Source organism: Tauraco erythrolophus, chromosome 3 (assembly GCF_009769465.1).
Source record: "Tauraco erythrolophus isolate bTauEry1 chromosome 3, bTauEry1.pri, whole genome shotgun sequence".
Lineage (NCBI taxonomy): Eukaryota > Metazoa > Chordata > Aves > Musophagiformes > Musophagidae > Tauraco > Tauraco erythrolophus.
In genome coordinates this window covers 101,598,247-101,619,162 of record NC_141467.1, presented here as the reverse complement: position 1 = coordinate 101,619,162, position 20,916 = coordinate 101,598,247, and the positions used below count along the sequence as shown (strand labels likewise).

The following is a 20,916-nucleotide window of genomic DNA, read 5'->3' as shown; positions in this document are numbered from 1 at the left end:
ACGCCACGCCATTAGGACGGCAGGTCCTCCTGATATCCAATCCGTCACCTCCCACCAGGTGACTTGTTTCATTGTGAATCCACTTTTTCTCCTTTTCGTTTTTCTCAAAAATCTCCATTTCTCCAAGTGAACTGAAGGCCGACTAACTCAAGTGCCCTTCTTTAACTTTTAAGGAACAACAGTACAGCGTTCCTTAAGCAGATCCAGTGGTCTGGGGTCCTGCAGGCTATAGCAAAAAAGCCATCAAGCTAAAGCAGCAATTGTGATACGTGTGTCAGTCTTACCAGTTTAGAGCGGCCCATTTTGAAACAGTGTTGTTGAATAGACCAGGTAGATGCATCAAAGACCACCACTTTCCCCTCGTTCAAAGCACACCACAGTTTCGGATGAGCATTGCCAGGTCTTTCTGACGGGTCAAGGTGCCCTGGAAATGAAGCAGAGAAGATGAGGGAGGTAAAAGAAAATAAACCTGGTGTAGTGGAGGGTGTCCCTGACCACGGCAGGGGGGTTGGAACCAGATGATCTTTGAGGTCCCTTCCAACCCAAACCATTCTGATTCTAAATCACTTTCGGAGATGCACGGGAAAACTGTTATTGGATAGAGCAGCTTTCTAACAAAACATATCTGTGTTCTGGAGCTTACATCACCAGTTAATGACACTGTTTTCACAATGAACTTGTGCTTGTTCTCATCTCTTTGTTGAGCTCACCTGATGACTTAATCTTACACTTGAAAGTTATTAAGAGCAGAGATAATCTTTTTCGTTGATGACTAAGTATGTAGCTAACTGGGACTGCAGGAAGGCTTTTAAGCCCTATGAAATACCACTAATAAATCCACTCCTCCTGTCTGCTCCATTAAAGCACCACTTAGAAGCCTTAGGCTACAAAGAAAGAAAAACACCACCACACCCTCTACCACCACCCACCAACCCACACAGAGTTGCTTCTGCCCACTTTCTTAACTTTGGAATTCCACTAACCTTCCCCTTTTGTCTCAAATTGCCCAAATTTTTTACAAGGGTGTATAGTGATAGGACAAGGGGCAATGGCTTTAAACTGAAAGAGGGCAGATTTAGATTAGATATAAGGAAGAAATTTTTCACTGTGAGGGTGGTGAGGCACTGGAACAGGTTGCCCAGAGAAGCTGTGGCTGCCCCATCCCTGAAAGTGTTGAAGGCCAGGTTGGATGAGGCTTTGAGCAACCTGGTGTAGTGGAGGGTGTCCCTGACCATGGCAGGGGGGTTGGAACTAGATGATCTTTGAGGTCCCTTCCAACCCAAACCATTCTATAATCTATGATTCTATAAATACTATGAATTACTCATGAACCTACACAAGATGACTAGTAAGGTTATGAAATTGAGTTAGGAACTTCCAGAACTAACATATCTGCTACCTAAATTCATGCCCATTGCACACAGTCCTTAACTTTTCCTTTTTTTTTTTTCTCCAGTGCTTTTTGAATCAGTCAGAAAAGTGGTAATGCTTTCTTCAGGGATGGACTTAGATTACATGTGATGAACAGCACTTTAGATCACATACTACACAAGGACAGTCACGGGCATGGCTGGGATTTCAAGAGGTGGTACACTATTCCCTACGCTGTGGTTCAACTAAACACCCCCATATGACTCTACTGGAAAATAAAAAAAATAACGATGCATATCGATCAGTGGTGGAGCATCATTAATGCTTAATAAACGAAGCAGAAGTCCTAATGGGAAATCAGCACATTCACACATAATTGAAGTCTATTTTAAGGCATATACACACAGGAAGACAAATTAAGACTGTGAAAGCTATGCCTTGGAGTATCTTAATATGCAATATTACTTTTCCTTTTTAATGATCTTCTGCTTTAGTATTCGACACACAATCAAAGCATGTCAGAATGCGAACAAAATCAGGCAGTCATAATACCAGGTGTTACGAGATAACAAGCTTTATCGGCTAATTTAAGCTGGGCTAACATAAAAAAAAGCAATAAATCATCTTACCTGGCGTATAAAGCAAGACATCTACTGCCTGCGGAAACGTCTCACCAGCTGAGGGGTTGATCTTGTGTTTTAGTGTCTCTGAAGTTGTTTTGGGGACCATCATAGGCACTACAATAGATTTTTAAAAGGTCACGAATTGCACACTTAAGCCTGAAATTGATCTATAATTCACATGAAATAAGAATTCTGCACCATTTATTCACATTTCTCGCTTTTCTTTCCCTCTAGCCTTAGCTACCAGGAGAGCGCAAACACCGTTTGTAGGAACTCTGCTAGCAGAAGCATGCACACGACCACTCGAGCAGCCCCAACCACCAAAACAGAAACACAGCAGTCCACACAGAGACAGACACACCAACTAAGATTCTGATGCACAGAAACAAGAGAAAAAAAAAAAAAGCACCCACACTCTAAGCTTTCTATTAATGCTATTTAACTAACTACATCTATGAAAGTGCAAGCAGACTAACATTGTCTCATATTTCTACAGATAATCAGTTTGAAAACTGAAAAATAAACAGAAAGAGGTGAGACAGGTAATGCAACAACAGTAGGCTTTGTAGCATTGCTGTGTGACTGACCTTCATTTCTCATCCTGTCAAAGTAAGACAGTTTAGAGGCTGCGTAGATGGCTTTGGAGGACTGCAGGGCACCAACCACGGCATCCATCAAGAGAACATTTGTCAGGGCTTGCTGAATATATTGAGGATCCTAAAGACAAAAGTCTCACTGCAGTTTATCTATTGCTTGTTATTCTCACAAGTCTCCATGTTCAACCACCACAACACACGACGTGCTCAGCACAAGCACTAGCCTGTTGCTGCCCTGCAGCATAATTCATGCTACTTGCAGACAAACCCCACTCCCACATCACATGTTCCCCTCCCAAGCAAGGTCATGGAGCAGGGAGACAGGAGACAGCGTTAATCCATTACTTCAAAAGAAGCATTTCAGATCTGGCACAGTCTGATACAAGATGTGCAAATGAAACCATTGGAATGGCACTGATGGAAAACAGTGGACATAAGATGGATGCCCATTTTCAGCCTGGACTGCTCCTCACAGGAGAGTACACTTTACTCTTCATCTTGGCTAAAATGATTCAACCCCTTCCTGGAAAACCACCAAGCTATACTTTCACTATTAAATTCCGCAGTTAGAGAGAATTATGTGGCTTAGATGGAAACCATGCTTGTAGGATCTTTGTTCTCGAGGTTTCTGTGGCAGAAGAATACATCTTGCTCTATTTGTTGAAAGGATCTACAGCCACCAGGGTTCCAGCAAAATCCTTTCTACGCATTATATTTTAAAGCAAGGTGGGGAAAATTTTCTGTTAGTTAGGACCACTATTCTCATATGTCATGAACTTAAGAAACTATTTTGCAGAACTAGTGAATAAATTTAAAGTTCCATGCCAACGGATGACCAAAAATATCCTACAGTTTTAAATGTAATCTGTCCTTTTTTTTTTTTTTATATTATTCCAGGAGCATTATATTTAGAAGTAACAACAAAAGTAGTTCATTACTTAGCTATTGCTTGCTGAAACCTAGAAATCCTAAGATTGAGATACGAGTTATTTAGAACAAAGACAGAACACACATATTTCATACTTATTTGTTTAGAAATTTCCATGTTTATACCTTGTGATCATCCGCCATTTTCTTCCCAGCCCACATTTCTTTCACTATCAGGTACCAGAGATCACACTCAGTTTTAAGGTTAGCTTCAAAGACTTCTTTTTTAGATAATGTTTTAATCCTCAGAGTAGGTATTCTCAAAAGGAGGAAAGCCACAGTTGTGCTCTTAACATCCTGGAAACGTAGGGAAACAAGGAAAGCAAGGAAAATACATCACGCAATCACAGATAAGGTGCACTACTCTTTCTACAGGGCAACTGTCCCTATTTATAACTACAGCTAATGATTTCAATTGTCCAAACACACTGTTAAGCAGAGATTGCTTTATGAAAATGTAAGTTGCAAATAACATCATACAGACTTTGCTACACAGCAGGTACAAGCTGGCTCATTGACACTACAGTCAAATACACCTAATGCTCGTGTTATTAAACTTCTCCAGCTCTATATTCCCTGTGCTGTGCTTTGCACCTTTCTGTACACCTAGAGGTTATGACCTACAAGATTTTTATTCTGTCATCCTAGCACCTAACAAATTGTACTACATCAGCCCTGAAATTCTTGGTCCAAAGATCCAGAATTTTGTCTAATCACTCAAAAGTTACTGACTATAGAGGTTTTTCCTACACTCCTTACTGAAACTTTTAAGTTGAGAGACAGATCTCTTAGCAGAATGGAACATGTCCTATATCATAGAATGGTTTGGGTTGGAAGGGACCTCAAAGATCATCTAGTTCCAACCCCCCTGCCATGGGCAGGGACACCCCCCACTACACCAGGTTGCTCAAAGCCTCACCCAACCTGGCCTTGAACACTTCCAGGGATGGGGCAGCCACAACTTCTCTGGGCAACCTGTTCCAGTGTCTCACCACCCTCTGAGTGAAAAATTTCTTCCTTATATCCAATCTATATCTGCCCTCTTTCAGTTTAAAGCATATCCTGAAGCATGCAAGAGAAAAAGAAGTTACTTGATGCTCACCTCTATATCCCTGAAAGCAGCAATCTGGACATAGCCAGGACGTCCTCCTTCAGTCAAAAGGAACAAGCGCTTTTGGGTCAGAGCTATTTTTCCTACACCGTAGTTAGTTTTAACTGAGCAGGATAACTTGTAGACACATTCATTTTTATCTAGACGCTCTATTACTGTCGGTGGCAGATTCACTTCTTGAGCTTCTGCTTCAGTTTCTTTCCAGTAGTTGTAGAAATCTCTGAATGTTTCAGGGTCAATTTGTTTCTGATGTCCTGAAAAGTTTTTAAAACTTCTTTACTGTGAGCAATAATTATATAGATTTGCACAGAAAGACAGCTCTAAAAAAATAAAAAATTTCAAATTGTGTTCCTAACAGCATAATGGGTAAGCAAGGTGCAAAAACTACAAAAAATAGACCTGGAAAAGACTTAAGAGACAAAATTCTCCTCTTGCGGTAGAAATATTCCTCTGCAGTTAGCCTAGGCCATAGGTTCCACGCATCTGGCGTCCTCCCTTCTGCCCTACTCTATGAGGAGAGGGAGCAAACACTGTGCCAGTCTTGCTTTTTTAAATTCATGCCAAAAATCCAGTCTGCCAATGGGAAAGGATTTGTATTTCCCTACTGAACTGAATACTTTTCATTATGACTTTCCAGTTCTTTATTCTACGAAATGCTATTAAATCACATATTACCAACCTGGGATAAAAGCTAAAGTTATAACAGTTAAAGACTTCAGCAATAGGTGCTCTGAGTAATTAATTATTCTAAGAGTTCAAGTGTTTGGACAGCAGAACCTCAGACAAACACAAATTCTTGCGAGATGTGTGTCACCTCTGGTTTCAGAAAGTCTTGCTATTTGAACAATGATTAATCCTTTGCAGACACAGAACATAGCAGTTACCAGAGTTAACCAGGCACAGAAGAGTATTTTATAAAAGCACTCTCACACTACATTTTAGTAATCATTCACAAGATTCAGATGTCATTCAGGAAAGAAAGTTCTCTCAAATATAAATGTAGCCTCTCCTTTTGCTGTGATGACCATCCAAGAAGAATTTCACCGTAGCTACTCTAACTCTGGATTTTTTTAGTTTATTTTTAACAGGCTGCCACCTTGCCATGTTACCTACTGGTTTTATAACACAGAGGTATTTTCCGTTGGCAATTCGGACAGTCTTGTATTCACTTTACTCATAATCTAAGCCAAAGCAGAACTGCACACCACCAGATTACAAAACCACCTCACCTATACAACCTGAAAAATTGTAAATTGTGTGCCCAAATATAAGCAGATTCCTTGTCTTTGTTGTGGATGCAAGCATAGACATTCTTGTATACATTAAATCTACTCTCCATAATTATCCTAATTAAATAAAATTGCCCATAAAGTTCACATATTGTGAGTTTTTAGAGGCCCAGAAAATGTTGAATAAGAATTAAAAAGGAAAACAACTGGAAACAAAAATTTTATTTTGGTTCATAAAAAAAAGCACAGTTGGAAATTGTCACTGAGCCAGTGCAGATAGTCACTAAAGATGTATCTTACACTCACCTACTGTTAGGGCATCAAATAACCGATGTATAGTGTCTATATCTTTGACAACCCCAGACTCCTGGATTCGCTTCACAAAATCATCCAGTTGCATGTGTGTTTTTGGCAACTCAAAATTTTTCACGTGGTCATCTACTTTTATAACTTCTCTTTGCTTTTCCATCACTCGACTTATCAGCTTCTTCAGCTCCGGTTTGCGGTCTGCTTGAGAACGCTCAGAAGCAGGCATGGTTTCCACTATTTTTCTTACAAGATCAGTAGGGAAAATTCTTAAGTCTGTTTTCTCTAGGTTCTGAAAGTCAGAAAGTGCACTTAGTAGTTTCCCTTGCATCAAACTAATAAGTCCCCGGAGGTAGAAGTACCTTGCCAGCAATGCTGAGTTATCAGGTGGTAAGGTATTTATAGCTTTGCTGAGATGGTTGAAGAAGTCTGTATAGTAGGAGTGAACACACTGGAACATCAGAGGAAAGTGAATTTCTGGGATTTTGAAGGTACTGATTGATTTGGAGGGCATTTTCACAGCTAAAACCAAACAAACAAGTACATTCATTAGTATAAGCAGTGAGTGAGAGTGCAAGTATCTTCACAACCAGCTATACTAAAAACAACAAAGAATCCTCATCACAGCAACAAGCAATTACACTGTATGAAATTCAAGTGAGATTACAATTGTACGAGGGACACGAGTATATTCCTATGTCTACCCTTCCTTACTATCAGAATATTCCCTAATCTGATAATAACTATAGGAAATAAAAAAAAATAAAAATAAATAAACGTGGAAAAAAACAACCACGCAGTTTCTACAGGACTTGCTTTGTTAAACAGCAATGAGCCTAAGCCCACGTTTAAAGGCAGCGGAGAACTGGACACAAGGTGGGTGAGGACTGAACATGCTTCCTGACTCAGGAGGCAATTCTACATTTTAGCCAACGGAATCTTGGCATGTATCAGAAACAGTGTGGCCAGCAGGAGCAGGGAAGTGATTGTCCCCCTACACTCAGCACTGGTGAGGCCACACCTGGAGTGCTGTGTCCAGTTTTGGGCCCCTCACTTCAAGAAGGACGTTGAGGTGCTGGAGCGGGTTCAGAGAAGGGCAATGAAACTAGTGAAGGGTTTAGAGAACTTGTCCTATGAGCAGCGGCTGAGGGAGCTGGGACTGGTCAGTCTGGAGAAGAGGAGGCTCAAGGGGGACCTTATCGCTCTCTACAATTCCCTGAAAGGAAGCTGTAGGGAGATGGGGGTCGGTCTCTTCTCCCACGTTATGAATGATAGGACGAGAGGGAATGGCCTCAAGTTGCACCAGGGGAAATTTAGGTTAGATATCAGGAAAAATTTCTTTACAGAGAGGGTTGTGAAGTATTGGAACAGGCTGCCCAGGGAGGTGGTGGAATCCCCATCCCTGGAGGTGTTTAAAAACCGTGTGGATTTGGTGTTGAGCAACATGGTTTAGGGACCCTGGCAGTGCAGGGTGAATGGTTGGACTCGATGATCTTGAAGGTCTCTTCCAACCAGACGATTCTATGACTCTATGAATATCAGTCCTATTGTGACTAATCAGTCTTTTCTGGTACAGGAAAACTTACAGCAGGCCACAGACTGATTTAACACGCAAGGAGAAGCGCAGACGAGCCCCAGCTCCGAATGACTCAGCTCACTATTTCTTTTCAGTATCTGACACTGGTTCTGTGAAAATTATTCAGTGATGTCACTCAAAGACAACAGAAAAAAAACTGTATTTGTTCACCACATTCCTCCCTTACCAACGCCTGTTTCTATTCTTCGAAGTGAGGAATTTCTAGTAGGGCCCTCTGGCATCTTGATATCTTGCAGATTAGGCATACTGATTACCATACGCCTACTCATCATGTACTGTGGATTAAATCGTTTAGAAGCCATTTTCTCCATAGTCAGCCTTCTCGGCGTATGAAACATGAAGTTTAACCTGAGAAAAGTAAAGATAACATATAACTAATTTTAAAATTCAGTATATATACACACTACATTACTACTTGATTTTTTTTTAATATAATAGTATTAAATTACAATTATAGTAATAATTCACAACTTCAACAGCCATGCCTGGACATGTTCATATCACCCTTTTACAGTAATCTTAATTAAATGGCCTATAAATTAGTCATGATCTTATTCACAGATGATCTGATCTCATACCAACAGAGTCAAAAGGGCTTTTATCACTGATATCAACAGAAGATTCAAAACCCTATTAAGGAACGAGAAGGCTTTACCTGTCCTCTTCAGACTGGGTACTCAACTCAAGTCGAGCAAAAGCATCCATCTTTCTGTTCAGACGAGCTTTAAGAAAAGAGTGAAACATGTAGGTCTCTAAAACCTGTGAGACACAAACTGGTTAACTATGGTACATTTACAAATTACTTATTTATTAGCATGTTTTGCTCATTTTTATTACCTTTACATATGCAAAGCTCAGAACTTCCAATTTAGCAATCACAAAACCAAAACCATCTGAAAGCTTCAACAACAGAAAACTAACTCAGTTTCCATTCACCTTCTGTACTTTCATCATATTTGCCTAGTGGCAAACAGTAACCTCAGACTGGTCTCCACAAGATGAAATCACACAAAAAAGAGAAATCATGAGCAAAACAGAGTTTTAGCTACCCAAGTTTAACAGTCTTTTTTCTGCCTATAACTAAGTGCTGTCTATGATTTGGTATAAGAAGTTTGTGGCACGCTAAATTAACATTATGTCATGAAATTGAAAAGACAAGTGAATCATCTTTTCTCCCAGTAACCCTCAAAACAATTGTCTACTCAGGTAATTGCCACATGTCATCCAGAAATAATTTCTAAGAAGTCAAACTGGTACTTTTAGGATAGAGGATACCATAGAAAATGCTAAGTGTGAATTAAAGAGTAGAAAGTTACCATCTCCCAGCATTGCAAATTAAAACAGGATGAAAGCTAGGATGTGAGGCAACACAACACGTACTATATAAATGTTAGTTCTAGCACAGGGCTCTTGATATTGTTTGAAATAAACAATTCAGAAAACTAATCCATTCAGAAAATCAAATGCAAGCTTCATCAGGAAATAATACTGTTATAAAGAGGGATCCCGTATTTATGATTATAAAATCTCCAGCCTTTACAAACTTACTAACAGAAAGACAGTTGCATCTTTGAATGTGACTATGAAAAATCACTTTGATTAATGACATATCCCAGAGACTTGCCTGAAGTACCCTTCTTAGTCTTGGAGTTTATCATAGGACAAAAAAAACACAAAACACCACACCAACAAAAAAAAAAAACCACCAATAAAACACCACAACCCCAAAACCCTACTGATCAGCCATCAGCGTATTTCTAGGACGTTTTTAAAATGCCAAGGAGAAAGATTCATAAGCAATCTAGGTACCGTGAAATTAATGGAAACATTTTACCAACAAATAGGTTGTTCATGTTTATAAATATGGAAAGGGTGACTGTCATGAGGATGGAGCCAGGCTCTTCTCACTGGCACCCAATGATAGGACAAGGGGAAATAGATATAAGCTGGAACATAGGAGGTTCTGCTTAAAAAGGAGGAAGAACTTCTTCCCAGTAAGGGTAACAGAACACTGGAACAGGCTGCCCAGAGAGGTTGTGGAGTCTCCTTCTCTGGAGATGTTCAAAACGCGCCTGCATGCATTCTTGTGTGATCTGATCTAGGTGGTCCTGCTCCAGCAGGAGGATTGGACTAGATGATTCTTTGAGGTCCCTTCCAATCCCTGACATTCTGTGATTCTGTGATTCTTATTCAAGATGCCTTCATCACCCCATTTGCATCGTATTCTGCAAAATGGCATCTCCAAAAGCATTAAGACTTCTGCTTTTAAGGACTTCTCCAGCAGATGGCATATTTTGCTGGCAATTATACCTGCAGGAGACGACAAGCTGCAGGAACTGAGAGTCCTTTCTAAGGTTTTTGGAATTCTTGCAGTACAATTCTAGGTACTACTGGTAACTACTCCATAGTGTGTTATCTTCTAACACTTAATGGAAAGCAAACCTGCCACTATGTTACTTAGCATTTAAGTGAATCGACTGCTCAAAGCTCTTCTTAAAACTGCACATCTGAATTTGAAACTGATTTTAAATTTAAATTCATAAAATCACCACTATTTAATTCATAGCACTAGAAAGTGCTACTGAAAACGTTTAAATCCTCTCTATTATCTTGAAATCCTGGTCAGAACATGTCCAATTAATTTCTCTCCTGATGACGTGTTAATAGGTTCTTTTTAATTTTTCCTTTTCGTTTGTTTGGGTTTAAGAACGTTTGCTAGTGTTGCAAGCTTTATCCAACAAACCTTATTTCCTATTTAGGATTCATCAGTTTGTTATCTTTGAATTGCCGGATATTGGGCCAAGTTTGGCAACCACCGCTGAAGTAAAATGAGATACTTTTCTGATCACTTCATACACTGACGTCTCCTTTAAACCAATGTTCAGAAACTCTTTTTATCATATGTTTGAAGGAGGAAACAAAACAGGAAACAAAAAAGGTGTTGTTATCAACCACAGCCTGTTGATGTTAATGGAGATCTTTCTGCCAGGTGTAAACCAGTTACTCCAGAGAGCCAAATTCTAGCAGCAAAGGAAGCCTCTGGAACGTTCGTATGCACCCACGGAACGTAATTCCAAGCAAATGTAAAATGGCAGCTGCACTTGTTAAATCTCTGCTTTGATCCACAGGTTTGTTAAAGAAGCTGCAGTATCACCAAAAAAAATGAAGATACAACTCAGTAATTTTTACTTTTGAGAAGCTTAAATTTAACAGCACAACATGTCTTACAGAAGGTTAGAAACTACTTTAAATAAAGTATCTGTTAAAAACTACCATGTAAATTGCATCAAAGGGTGAAAGAAGCTGAGAAAGATGTCTTGTATACTAACACTGCCAAGTCCACCACCAAACCATGACCCTAAGCACCGCATCTACATGTCTTCAAAATACCTCCTGAGATGGTCACTCAACCACTTCCCTGGGCAGCCTGTTCCAGTGCAATTTTTCCTAATATCCAATATAAACCTCGCCTGGTGCAACTTGAGGCCATTTCCTCTTGTCCCATCACTTGTTACTGTGGAGAAGAGACCAACACCCACCTCGCTACGACCTCCTTTCAGGTAGTTTTGGAGAGCGATAAGGTCTCCCCTTGCCTCCTTTTCTCCAGGCTAAACAACCCCAGTTCCCTCAGCTGCTCCTCATAGGACTTGTGCTCCAGACCCTTCACCAGCTTCAGCACCCTTCCTTGGACACACTCCAGCACCTCAATGTCTTTCTTGTAGTGAGGGGCTAGAAACTGAACACAGTGTTTGAGGTGCAGCCTCACCAGTGCTGAGTATGGGGGTACAATCACTTCTCTAGTCCTGCTGGCCACACTGTTTCTGATACAATCCAGGATGCTATTGGCCTTCTTGGCCACCTGGGCACACTGCTGGCTCATATTCTGCAAGCTATTGACCAATACCCTCAGGTTGTTTTCCACTGGGAAGCTTTCCAGCCACTCTTCAGCAAGTCTGTAGCGTTGCACGGGATTGTGGTGACCCAAGCACAGGACCCAGCACTCAGCCATGTTGAACCTCATACAATCGGCCTTGGCCCATCGATCCAGCCTGTCTGGATCTTTCTCAGTTCAGGGTAACAGTTTTCCAAACAATTATATTTTTCATTTAACTAAGGTAAACCTTTTATTTGATTAATAAACATGACAAAAAAAAAATCACAAGAGTTTATAACCTTGAATTTTGGCTTGCTGCATCAAGACCGAAATCTCCTAGAACACTGTACGTGGCTAGACACAAACCCTTAAAACATGTAAATTCTGTTTTTCACGTACACAACAGTTTAAATCAATATTTGCTTTCAATTAATTAAGCTAATCAGGTGCAAACATCTTAATGTAAAGTACCCGTCTCAACTGCAAGGATGAAACTCTCAACCTTCCCACTTCTGGGCAAAGTACCCTAACATTGCAAGATACTGTTACAGGAATCCAAGTGCTTAGTCTCTCTTCCTCTTCCTGCTCCTTTCCTTCTGTTCCCCCTTCCTTTTTCCTTCCTTCTCACTGAAAGGAAGTCCAAGCTTTGATGCTTCGTGACAGTCCTACACCAAAGGCATGAAGAACTGCTCTAAATCCTCCAGTCTGGTGACCAAGACGCTCTCATTTTAATGAGAAATTAAACCCACCCTATTTCCTTAGGATACACAAAGCCATGACATAAAAGGCAGACTCACACACCAGTACTGTCTGTGCTCCAGAAGACAACAGACCTGCACCCTTCACAAAAACCTGGTTCACTGCACACACTGGATGAAAACTGAGTCATTTCACAGCTTCTGTAGATCAGGCTTAGGCTAAAGGAAGGATGAAGCTGATCAGGGCAGGTGCAAGAGAGACTCAGGGCTTATAGGGAAAAACTCCACACCTCTACAAGGTTTCAAACTCAGATGAGTATCTAATAAGCTGAGCTAGCAGGAGGGCTAAGAAAAACTGAGTAGGGATTTCAGGTTGTCCTTTAGCCTCTGGCACTATCAGGCCTGGCCCAAGGCCAGGCTGGATGAGGCTTTGGGCAACCTGGTGTAGTGGAGGGTGTCCCTGCCCATGGCAGGGGGGATGGAACTAGATGACCTTGGAGGTCCTTTCCAACCCAAACCATTCATTGATTCTATGCACTATTGGGGTATTACTTCATGGGCTTCACCAGCACATAAAAGCAAGCTACAGTTATACTACCTGGTAAAGCACATGTAAGCTAAATCAACCCATGTCCCGCATGCCCTGTCGCTCTGCAGGCCCCAAGGACACCAGTGCCACTCACGTGCTCGGAGCCAGCAGCACATGTTCGCTGTGACTTATTGTAGGAAACAGGCTCATGGCCCGGAGCCAAGCAGCCACGGTCAACTCCATGCCCTGTTGCTCAGGCTGCAGACAAAGCAGGTACTTCAGTCTGTGCCATTTGAGCTCCCTTCTGCTGTGCTCACGGGCTTGCTGAAAACTCATGTCTACGTATGGGCTGTAATCCAAACAGCTTGGACAGGTGCCTCTGCTTAAAATATAATTGATGTAGCTTTATTGACCATCTGCCATAGGTTAACTTCATCCCCAAGGAATTACATTTAATTTGCTCTGGAATTACATAGCATCTTGTTCTCCAAAGTGCTATCTACTATTGTATCTGTTTTCAGTAAATAAAATAAATTTGGTAAAGCATTATGTGAAAGCTGGTGGTTCAACACTACCACACAGACAAAACTCTGACCATTCTATTAATTTTTGATATTAATCCTAAAATACAGACTAATAACAGAGAGTCACAACATATTTAACATTGAGTTTACCTTTTTGTAAAATGGCTGGTCTCCGATTGCCCTTGTTTTCAGAAATTCTTCACTGTTAAATACTCTATGTTCATAATTTAGATGGTCTTTTACCTCCCTGGAGACAAAAATAAATAGATAAATATGCTTGGAGACTTGTAAGCAAGTTGCAATTTTGCCATAGCAGCAGCCCACTGGTACTACTAGAAATATCAGAAGACAAAATAGAAATATGCTGCAGCATGAGAAGGCAAAATAGAATTATGCTGCAGCATGAGAACGCAAACTTAATTTTAATGAACAAGTCTGAGTTACTGAATCACAGAAAAAGAATGCAAACTCTTGTAAGAAGTAAGACAGGCTACTTGCTGCCACTGCCATCTTAAATCAGTAAATTCACTTAAGAGTCTGCGGGATCAATTTTAGCAACCCACAGAAGAGAATCTACAATTTAAGTCATGACTTGGGCTCCAATCCTGGAATTACATCTACATACACAGTTCCTGAATCACAGTTTCAGCCCACCTGGAGCACTAAAAAGACAAGTGTATCTGTCTGCACAGGCAATTTGAAAGATGTGATCTGACCTCATACTGTCCCACTACGTTGCATCTGTAACACGCAGATGAAATGTTTTAGATTACATGATTTTTTGCTGCACTCCTGTGCTGGGTTTATGCAATGGGCTTTTGGTAGCATGGGAGGGGTTGCAGAGATGGCCACTGTAAGTAGCTGCAAAAAAACTTCCCGGGCTCCAAAACCAGTTGGATCAGCCTCTGGCCAGGTCAGACCTCCCATCACCCTCTGGCCAGGTTGGACACCCCCCCCCCCCCCCATCACCCTCTGGCCAGGTAAGACCCCCCCATCACCCTCTGCAAATGTCATATTTAAGACAGGGACAAAGGAGCCCAAACCAGGCTCGGACCCGCAGAGAAGAGAGGGGGGAGGCAGGGGGCTGCCCCCCTGCCCTGGCCTCCTGGGTGGGCAGCTGCAGCCCCCCTGCACTGGCCGCTGTCACCCAACTGGAGATGGCCGTGGTGGTGCAACTTGGAGACTCCCAAGTGCCCCGCTCCCAGGGCCGCCTGCTGGGTGGAGTTCATCCTCCTGGGACTGCCGAGGTTCACCAGACCCAGCACGGCTGCAGCAGAGAGAGGGCTGAGACGGAGAGAAACGGCCCCACGGCCCGCGGTCAGTGCGGTGGGGCGGGAGGAGGTGCCGGAGCGGGGATCGCCCTCAGCCCGCGGGGAGGGGCAGCGGCCCCTGCAGCCATGGCAGGCTGTGGGGCACAGACCCACCGCAGCCCGGGGAGAGCCCGCGCTGGAGCGGGGATGGCTGAGCCTGAGGGGGGGCGTGGAGAATTATCTTAGCAGGTTGCTGGAGACTGATGACAAACTGGAGATGCATCTGAAGTCCATGGAAAACCCCACGCCGGAGCAGATGGCAGCTCCTTAAGAAGCTGTGACTCTGTGGGGAAGAGCCCACATTGGAGCAATCTGATGGGTCAGGATTGCATCCTGCAGGAAGGACTCACATTAGAGAAGTCTGTGGGACAGAGCAGTCAGTCCCAAGAATAGGGGATCCATTGGAGCAGGGGAAAAGAGTGTCAGGAATCTTTTTCCTTTAAGAAAGGAGCAGCAGAAAGAACGAACTGACCTGCAGCCCTCCATCCCCCCGTGTCACTGGGAGAGGAGGTATTGCTGGGAAGAAGAGAGAGGTGGGGAGAAGGTGCTTTCAAGATCTGGCTGTTTGTTGTTATCCTCTCAAGTAACCATTACTGAATTAAACTGATTTGTCCCCAAGCTAAGCCTGTTCTGCATGGGGCCATGGTTGGTGAATGCTCTCTCCCTGTTCTTATCTCAACCCTTGGGCCTTTTGTTACATTCTTCTCCTGTCCACCGCACTGATGGGGAGGAGTGAGCGAGCGACCACGCGGTAGCTGAGCCGCTGGCTGGGCTGAGCCACGACAACTCTCAAACTCTGTTTATAAAGCCAGCAGTAACTGGAAATGGTCCTAAACTAAAGAGGCTGAACTACTGAAACAAAAGAGAAAGGGAGAAAGAACCAAGGCATACAACCCCAACATCAGAAGGACACTGATCAGTTGGAGCGAGTCCAGAGGGCCATAAAGATGATCCGAGGGCTGGATCACCTCTACTATGAAGACAGGCTGAGAGAGTTGGGGCTGTTCAGCCTGGAGAAGAGAAGGCTCCAGAGAGACCTTCTAGCAGCCTTCCAGTACTTAAAGGGGCCCTACAGGAAAGCTGGAGAGGGACTTTTGACAAGGGCGTGTAGTGATAGGACAAGGGGCAATGGCTTTAGACTGAAAGAGGGCAGATTTAGATTAGATCTAAGGAAGAAATTCTTCCCTCTGAGGGTGGTGAGGCACTGCAACAGGTTGCCCAGAGAAGTTGTGGCTGCCCCATCCCTGGGAGTGTTCAAGCTAAGGTTGGATGAGGCTTTGACCAACCTGGTCCAGTGGAAGGTGTCCCTGCACATGGCAGGGGAGTTGAAACTAGATGATCTTTAAGGTCCCTTCCAATCCAAACCATTCTGTGACTCTGATTTTAGTACATGCATGGTTACAGCAGGCAGCAGAGGCCCTATACTATCCCTGCAAAATCAGATATCAATAGTAACTTCTGCACCCTAAAGGTGAGGTAGAAAAAGTTGTTTCAGGAGCAGAAAGTGGGATTTTTTTCAAGAAAAAAGCTGTTCTCTGAAGTCTGTGAATAAGATACACATATCTAGATTAAATAACTTAACGTAAGTGGCTAAAATCAGAGCTCCTTTCATTATTACATCTTATTTCATCTACTCATGTTGAGTATTGAGGACTAAGACGTTCCCCTGAAAATACATAAATTAAGAAAATTAGTTGGTGAGCTAAAATTTGAACGTAAGCACAAAAAGGGAATCTAGTACCCATGCAGAGAACTGACAGGTCCATACATGCTTGTCTTTCCAGATCACTAATAAAAGCCCATTAACAGTTTATCAAGCCATATGGGTTCAGAAAAAAAAATGGTTAGTAAAAGTACAGTTCTATATAATTTACATAACTTAGCGTGTTTTGCTTTAAACATGGAACCTCCATGCACACAGAAACACTACAGTGCTTCACTGAAGACAGTAGCTACTGGCAGCACAACTGCATCAGAGATTTACTTTCCTTCACTCCAGGACGCTGGTAGGTATAGCATTAGAAGATAGAAGAAACAAGGCTGAAAAAAAGAACAAAGAAAGAAAGTTTGAAGAGGAAGAGAAAGAGAAAGAAAGCAAGAGAAGAATCAATCCCTTTGCAAAACATATTAACTCCTAGAGAGCAAAGCATCTGTTTATTTTTTGTACCCAAGTATTTAGTGCATTAAAGAGCTGAAGCTGTTAGCAGCAAAATGCATTTATCCTCATCTTCACCTGGAACATAATGTTGCCAAACACTGAAATCCACCAAATTCCACAGTGGCAGCACATCAAGTTGTAAATGCATTTCAGTTTCCATATCCAGCTAGCTGTGAAGTCTGTTCTGTGCTCCACACCCAGCAGCTATTGTCCTCTTGGAAGGCCCAGCTATTTGTGTGAACACTCCCTAAGCTGATCCAACAAAAGCAGGCAGGTTAACAGAAACCTGGTGTTCAGACTGTATAAATTAACCCAGCCCCTTCTGACCGAAACGTCAGGGAATATTCACGTGAGCAATTTGGTATCAGATCCAGAGGGGAGCACCATCTCCAGAAAGAGGCAGCAAGAAATAGCTGGGGATGGTTACCTGCACAGCTATTTGCAGACCTCTGTCCATATAACAAGATTCCTTAGAAATACCAGGCAGGCAGTTTCACTTTCATGGTCAAGTATGTTAGTATCTACATAAACAAAAAATGAAGCATGTGCCAATCGGTCATCCATTCGCTGCGCTTTTTTGCACAAATCACCTGGCACTTACGTTCCCTCCCCAAATACAAGCAAATAGCAGCAGGATTTATAAGCAGTACCCGGATGGATAAGATAAAGCAACTGTGGGTATCAACACATTATATTAGATTAAGAACAAGGAAAATTCACATAGCTGGACCTTTTTCTAGGAAAAAAAGAAAACAACCAACAAAACCTACTCATTATTAAAATGTCAGTCCCAGCCACATCCAATACCCAGTATTTCTTATGCCAACACAGTGTCCTGGAGCTTGAATAGCTCCTCTCCCTCCTTCATTCTCCAGTGGTTTCACTCTCCAGATATCTTATCCATTCTCAGCATTTGTTCAGTTAGTCGAAACACACCCAGGTGTTCTGAACTCCCAATCCTGCTTTCAGCCCTTCTACCCTGTCCCAGTTTGAAATCATTTTCCTCTAACAAGAATGACCAAGACTGTGTCCAGTTACAAACTGATATCCCTACTGTGCCTTAAGCTTTTCCCGATTATGAAATATGAGGACTGCACTTCTCTTCCTGGAATCTTCATACGAGAGACATACAAGTTCAAAATTAGAACAGTTTTATCTAAGATGTGCTAGCAAGGTGCTAGAACAGGTTTATCTAGATGTGCTAACGTATATGTACCCCAATACATTAACTATTGATATTCCAGCAGGCTAGCAGGACCTTCTTCTCGTATTCCCTCGCAAAACCTTATGGATATTTTGTAAATCTCTTAAGACAGACAAGAGTATTTCCAGTGACAGTGGAAGTGTCAACCAGTACCATATGTTCTTATAATAAAAAGTACTACATCCACTCACCTGAAGATATTAACAATTAACTGCAAAGTCATTTCCTGAACTTCTGTATTCAGTTTCTGCTGCCAAGCCCTTCTGCGCATTTGGAGTTCACCAAGATCTGTGCTGGTTCGGAGGTGGCAGAGCTCTAGATCATAATGCAGCTGAAGACTCTCCACTCTACACGGAGGAGAATCAAGTTACATGCTAACACCAACGATTTTTTTCATACCTTTTAAAGAAAAAGTCGTTTAGGCCTCACTCACACATCTGACAGGTAGAGAAAGGATTTGCAAGTGTTGACAAGCTAACGAGATTCCTGGAAGTTCTACTAGGACATGTAAATCACAGAGCACTCAGTCTGCTGTGTAAAGAACAGTAAAGTTCAGAGAATAATCAGTATCAGTAATAAAAAGAGAAAAAAGCATTCCAGGTATTGCAAAATAACATGGTTATGATTACGACTACTTAAAGTTACTTGTTTATTAATTAACTGAAATTTTCAATTTGCCCTTATCAAATAGTGGTTTTACATGAATGAAATAATGTAAGATAATAATTAGTAATACAAAATAAAAAAGTTAGTGCATAAATCATGCCCTCTTCCCAAGACAAACACAACTTCAACACCTTTTCACCTTTTTATGAAAGTTTCTGCTGCTTGTGCTGGAACATCTGGAATTTCAGGTTCCTCTTCAACCATTTTTGAATGTGTAATATCACCATTATCTATATTAATTAGAATTAAATCTTCGGCTTCCTTTTAACAAAAGAAAACAGAATGACTGTAAATATACTTATATTGTAAATACATTTACTTCTCCTTTATGTACTCCTCAGACAATGAATTATTTCAGCAAGGAGGTAAACTGGAAAAGGATTGACTTTTTTCCCCCAACTAGAAGACTGGATGAATAACTAAACCATTACTTTCAAGAAAAGTAAATGTCACTAAATGAATAGAGACTAATCTCAGCACCTAAACATTTAGTAACCTAATAATATGCTCTTCATGTAGTATTAAATTAATACTGGATCTCTAAGCCCATCCTTGAAAAGCTATACATTATGAGGATATGTACAAAGCCGTACATCTGCACACAAAGAAGCTCTTGGAAAGCTTTCTCCATTCACCATTTACTCCTCTGCTTACCTCGTGGGCTGGCAGGGAGAGAGAGAGTTTATACATTAGTCTCAAATACAAAAACACAAGCTAATGCACAACAAGTCACATGGAGGTAAAGCCCATGATGATCTTAGATTAGATCTAAAGAAGAAATTTTTCACTCAGAGGGTGGTGAGGCACTGGAACAGGTTGCCCAGAGAAGTTGTGGCTGCCCCATCCCTGGAAGTGTTCAAGGCCAGGTTGGATGAGGCTTTGGGCAAACTGGTGTAGTGGAGGGTGTCCCTGCCCATGGCAGGGGGGTTGGAACTAGATCATCTTTGAGGTCCCTTCCAACCCAAACCATTCTATGATTCTATAATCTCTCAGTTTGCAATTCTAATAACCTTAAAGATCAGTCTGCAATACAGCATGCATATAAGCAAACATAAAGTCTTTCAAATTATATCAAAGTGTGTTCTCTCATCTGCATTTATTTCTGATAGTGACATCATCTTACTGCTAACTAAAATAAATATTTATCTGCTTGATTTTTAACTTAATTCTTTGTTCATTTTGGACTTGCCTAGATAGCCAGTTTAACTTTGACTTATAACCAGATGGAGTCATCTACTATAAATTTATTCAATTTTTCTGTGTTCGATTTCGAACAATTATAGAAACCCTATGTGACACCCTCAAAAAAGTATATTCCCATTAGCCCTCCACTATGAAGGTGAGTTTTTTTTAAATCTTTTCAGGCAAGCAAGATTAACGTTACCCACTGAAAGAGGCTTAATTAAATAAGATTCTGAAAAAAAGAAGACAAAAAAAACCTTCAAAACCTGTGAAATTATATTCCTTACACTGCTTTTTCTTTCTTATTTTATTAAATATTTAACTCCACTATGGGAAACAGCAGCATCATTAGAGTATTTTCAAGTGCATGCTAAATTCTTAACCCAGATGCCTGGAGAAGACATCTGATTCACCTCACACAACTCTGAGCCAAAAATAACCTCCCTGATCTGAAGGGAAACTATTTATACTACACAAATGACATGCAAGTAGAATTTTTCTCTAAATGAAACCTGAACTCACACAAGAAAAATGGTATTATCCTGCAAAGAAAAGAAAAGTAAGGGATACAACACTAAACTTCTTCCAGTAAGCCAGTGCTCACATCAGTATGGCTCCATTACTTTCGATTTCTTCACTTCTCACACCTATATAAACATATTTATATAACAGAAGCAAGTTTCTAGATGCATCTGAAAGACAAAAATGCACTGAAAGCAAACAGCAAGACTGGTAATAGTCTACAACATACCGTGCTAACTTCTTCAAAATGACCAATATGACAGCCCATAAGAAAAGATGTTGGGGCCATTACAAAATCCAGCATTTGACGAGCCAGAATCGGCACAAAAGTGTGTTGCCATTGAAGAGGATGAAGGTACAACATAAAGCATTCAGCAATGAGTGTCAGCAGGGCCCAATCAGAAGAGAAGAAAACTATTCTCTGCTCAGTCAAAATACAGGTCATAATCTGGAAAAAAAACCAAAATGCTAAATGTTTACAAAGAGTTG

At 41.4% G+C, this 20,916-nt stretch overlaps 1 protein-coding gene across 1 annotated transcript in view; it reads right to left on the bottom strand.

The window, feature by feature from the left end:
* The window catches only part of DENND3 (DENN domain containing 3), a 43,334-nt gene that overhangs the window by 6,548 nt on the left and 15,870 nt on the right, over positions 1-20,916 (bottom strand). Inside the window, exons 7-18 of the mRNA XM_086609586.1 lie at positions 20,657-20,875; positions 18,863-18,984; positions 18,249-18,404; positions 13,536-13,632; positions 8,416-8,519; positions 7,927-8,108; positions 6,164-6,685; positions 4,620-4,882; positions 3,644-3,814; positions 2,582-2,711; positions 2,001-2,108; positions 285-424 (exon numbers count right to left, since the gene is read on the bottom strand). Of these exons, the coding sequence (XP_086465712.1) occupies positions 285-424; positions 2,001-2,108; positions 2,582-2,711; positions 3,644-3,814; positions 4,620-4,882; positions 6,164-6,685; positions 7,927-8,108; positions 8,416-8,519; positions 13,536-13,632; positions 18,249-18,404; positions 18,863-18,984; positions 20,657-20,875 (2,214 nt within the window). The remainder of the gene's footprint in view (positions 1-284; positions 425-2,000; positions 2,109-2,581; positions 2,712-3,643; positions 3,815-4,619; positions 4,883-6,163; positions 6,686-7,926; positions 8,109-8,415; positions 8,520-13,535; positions 13,633-18,248; positions 18,405-18,862; positions 18,985-20,656; positions 20,876-20,916) is intronic.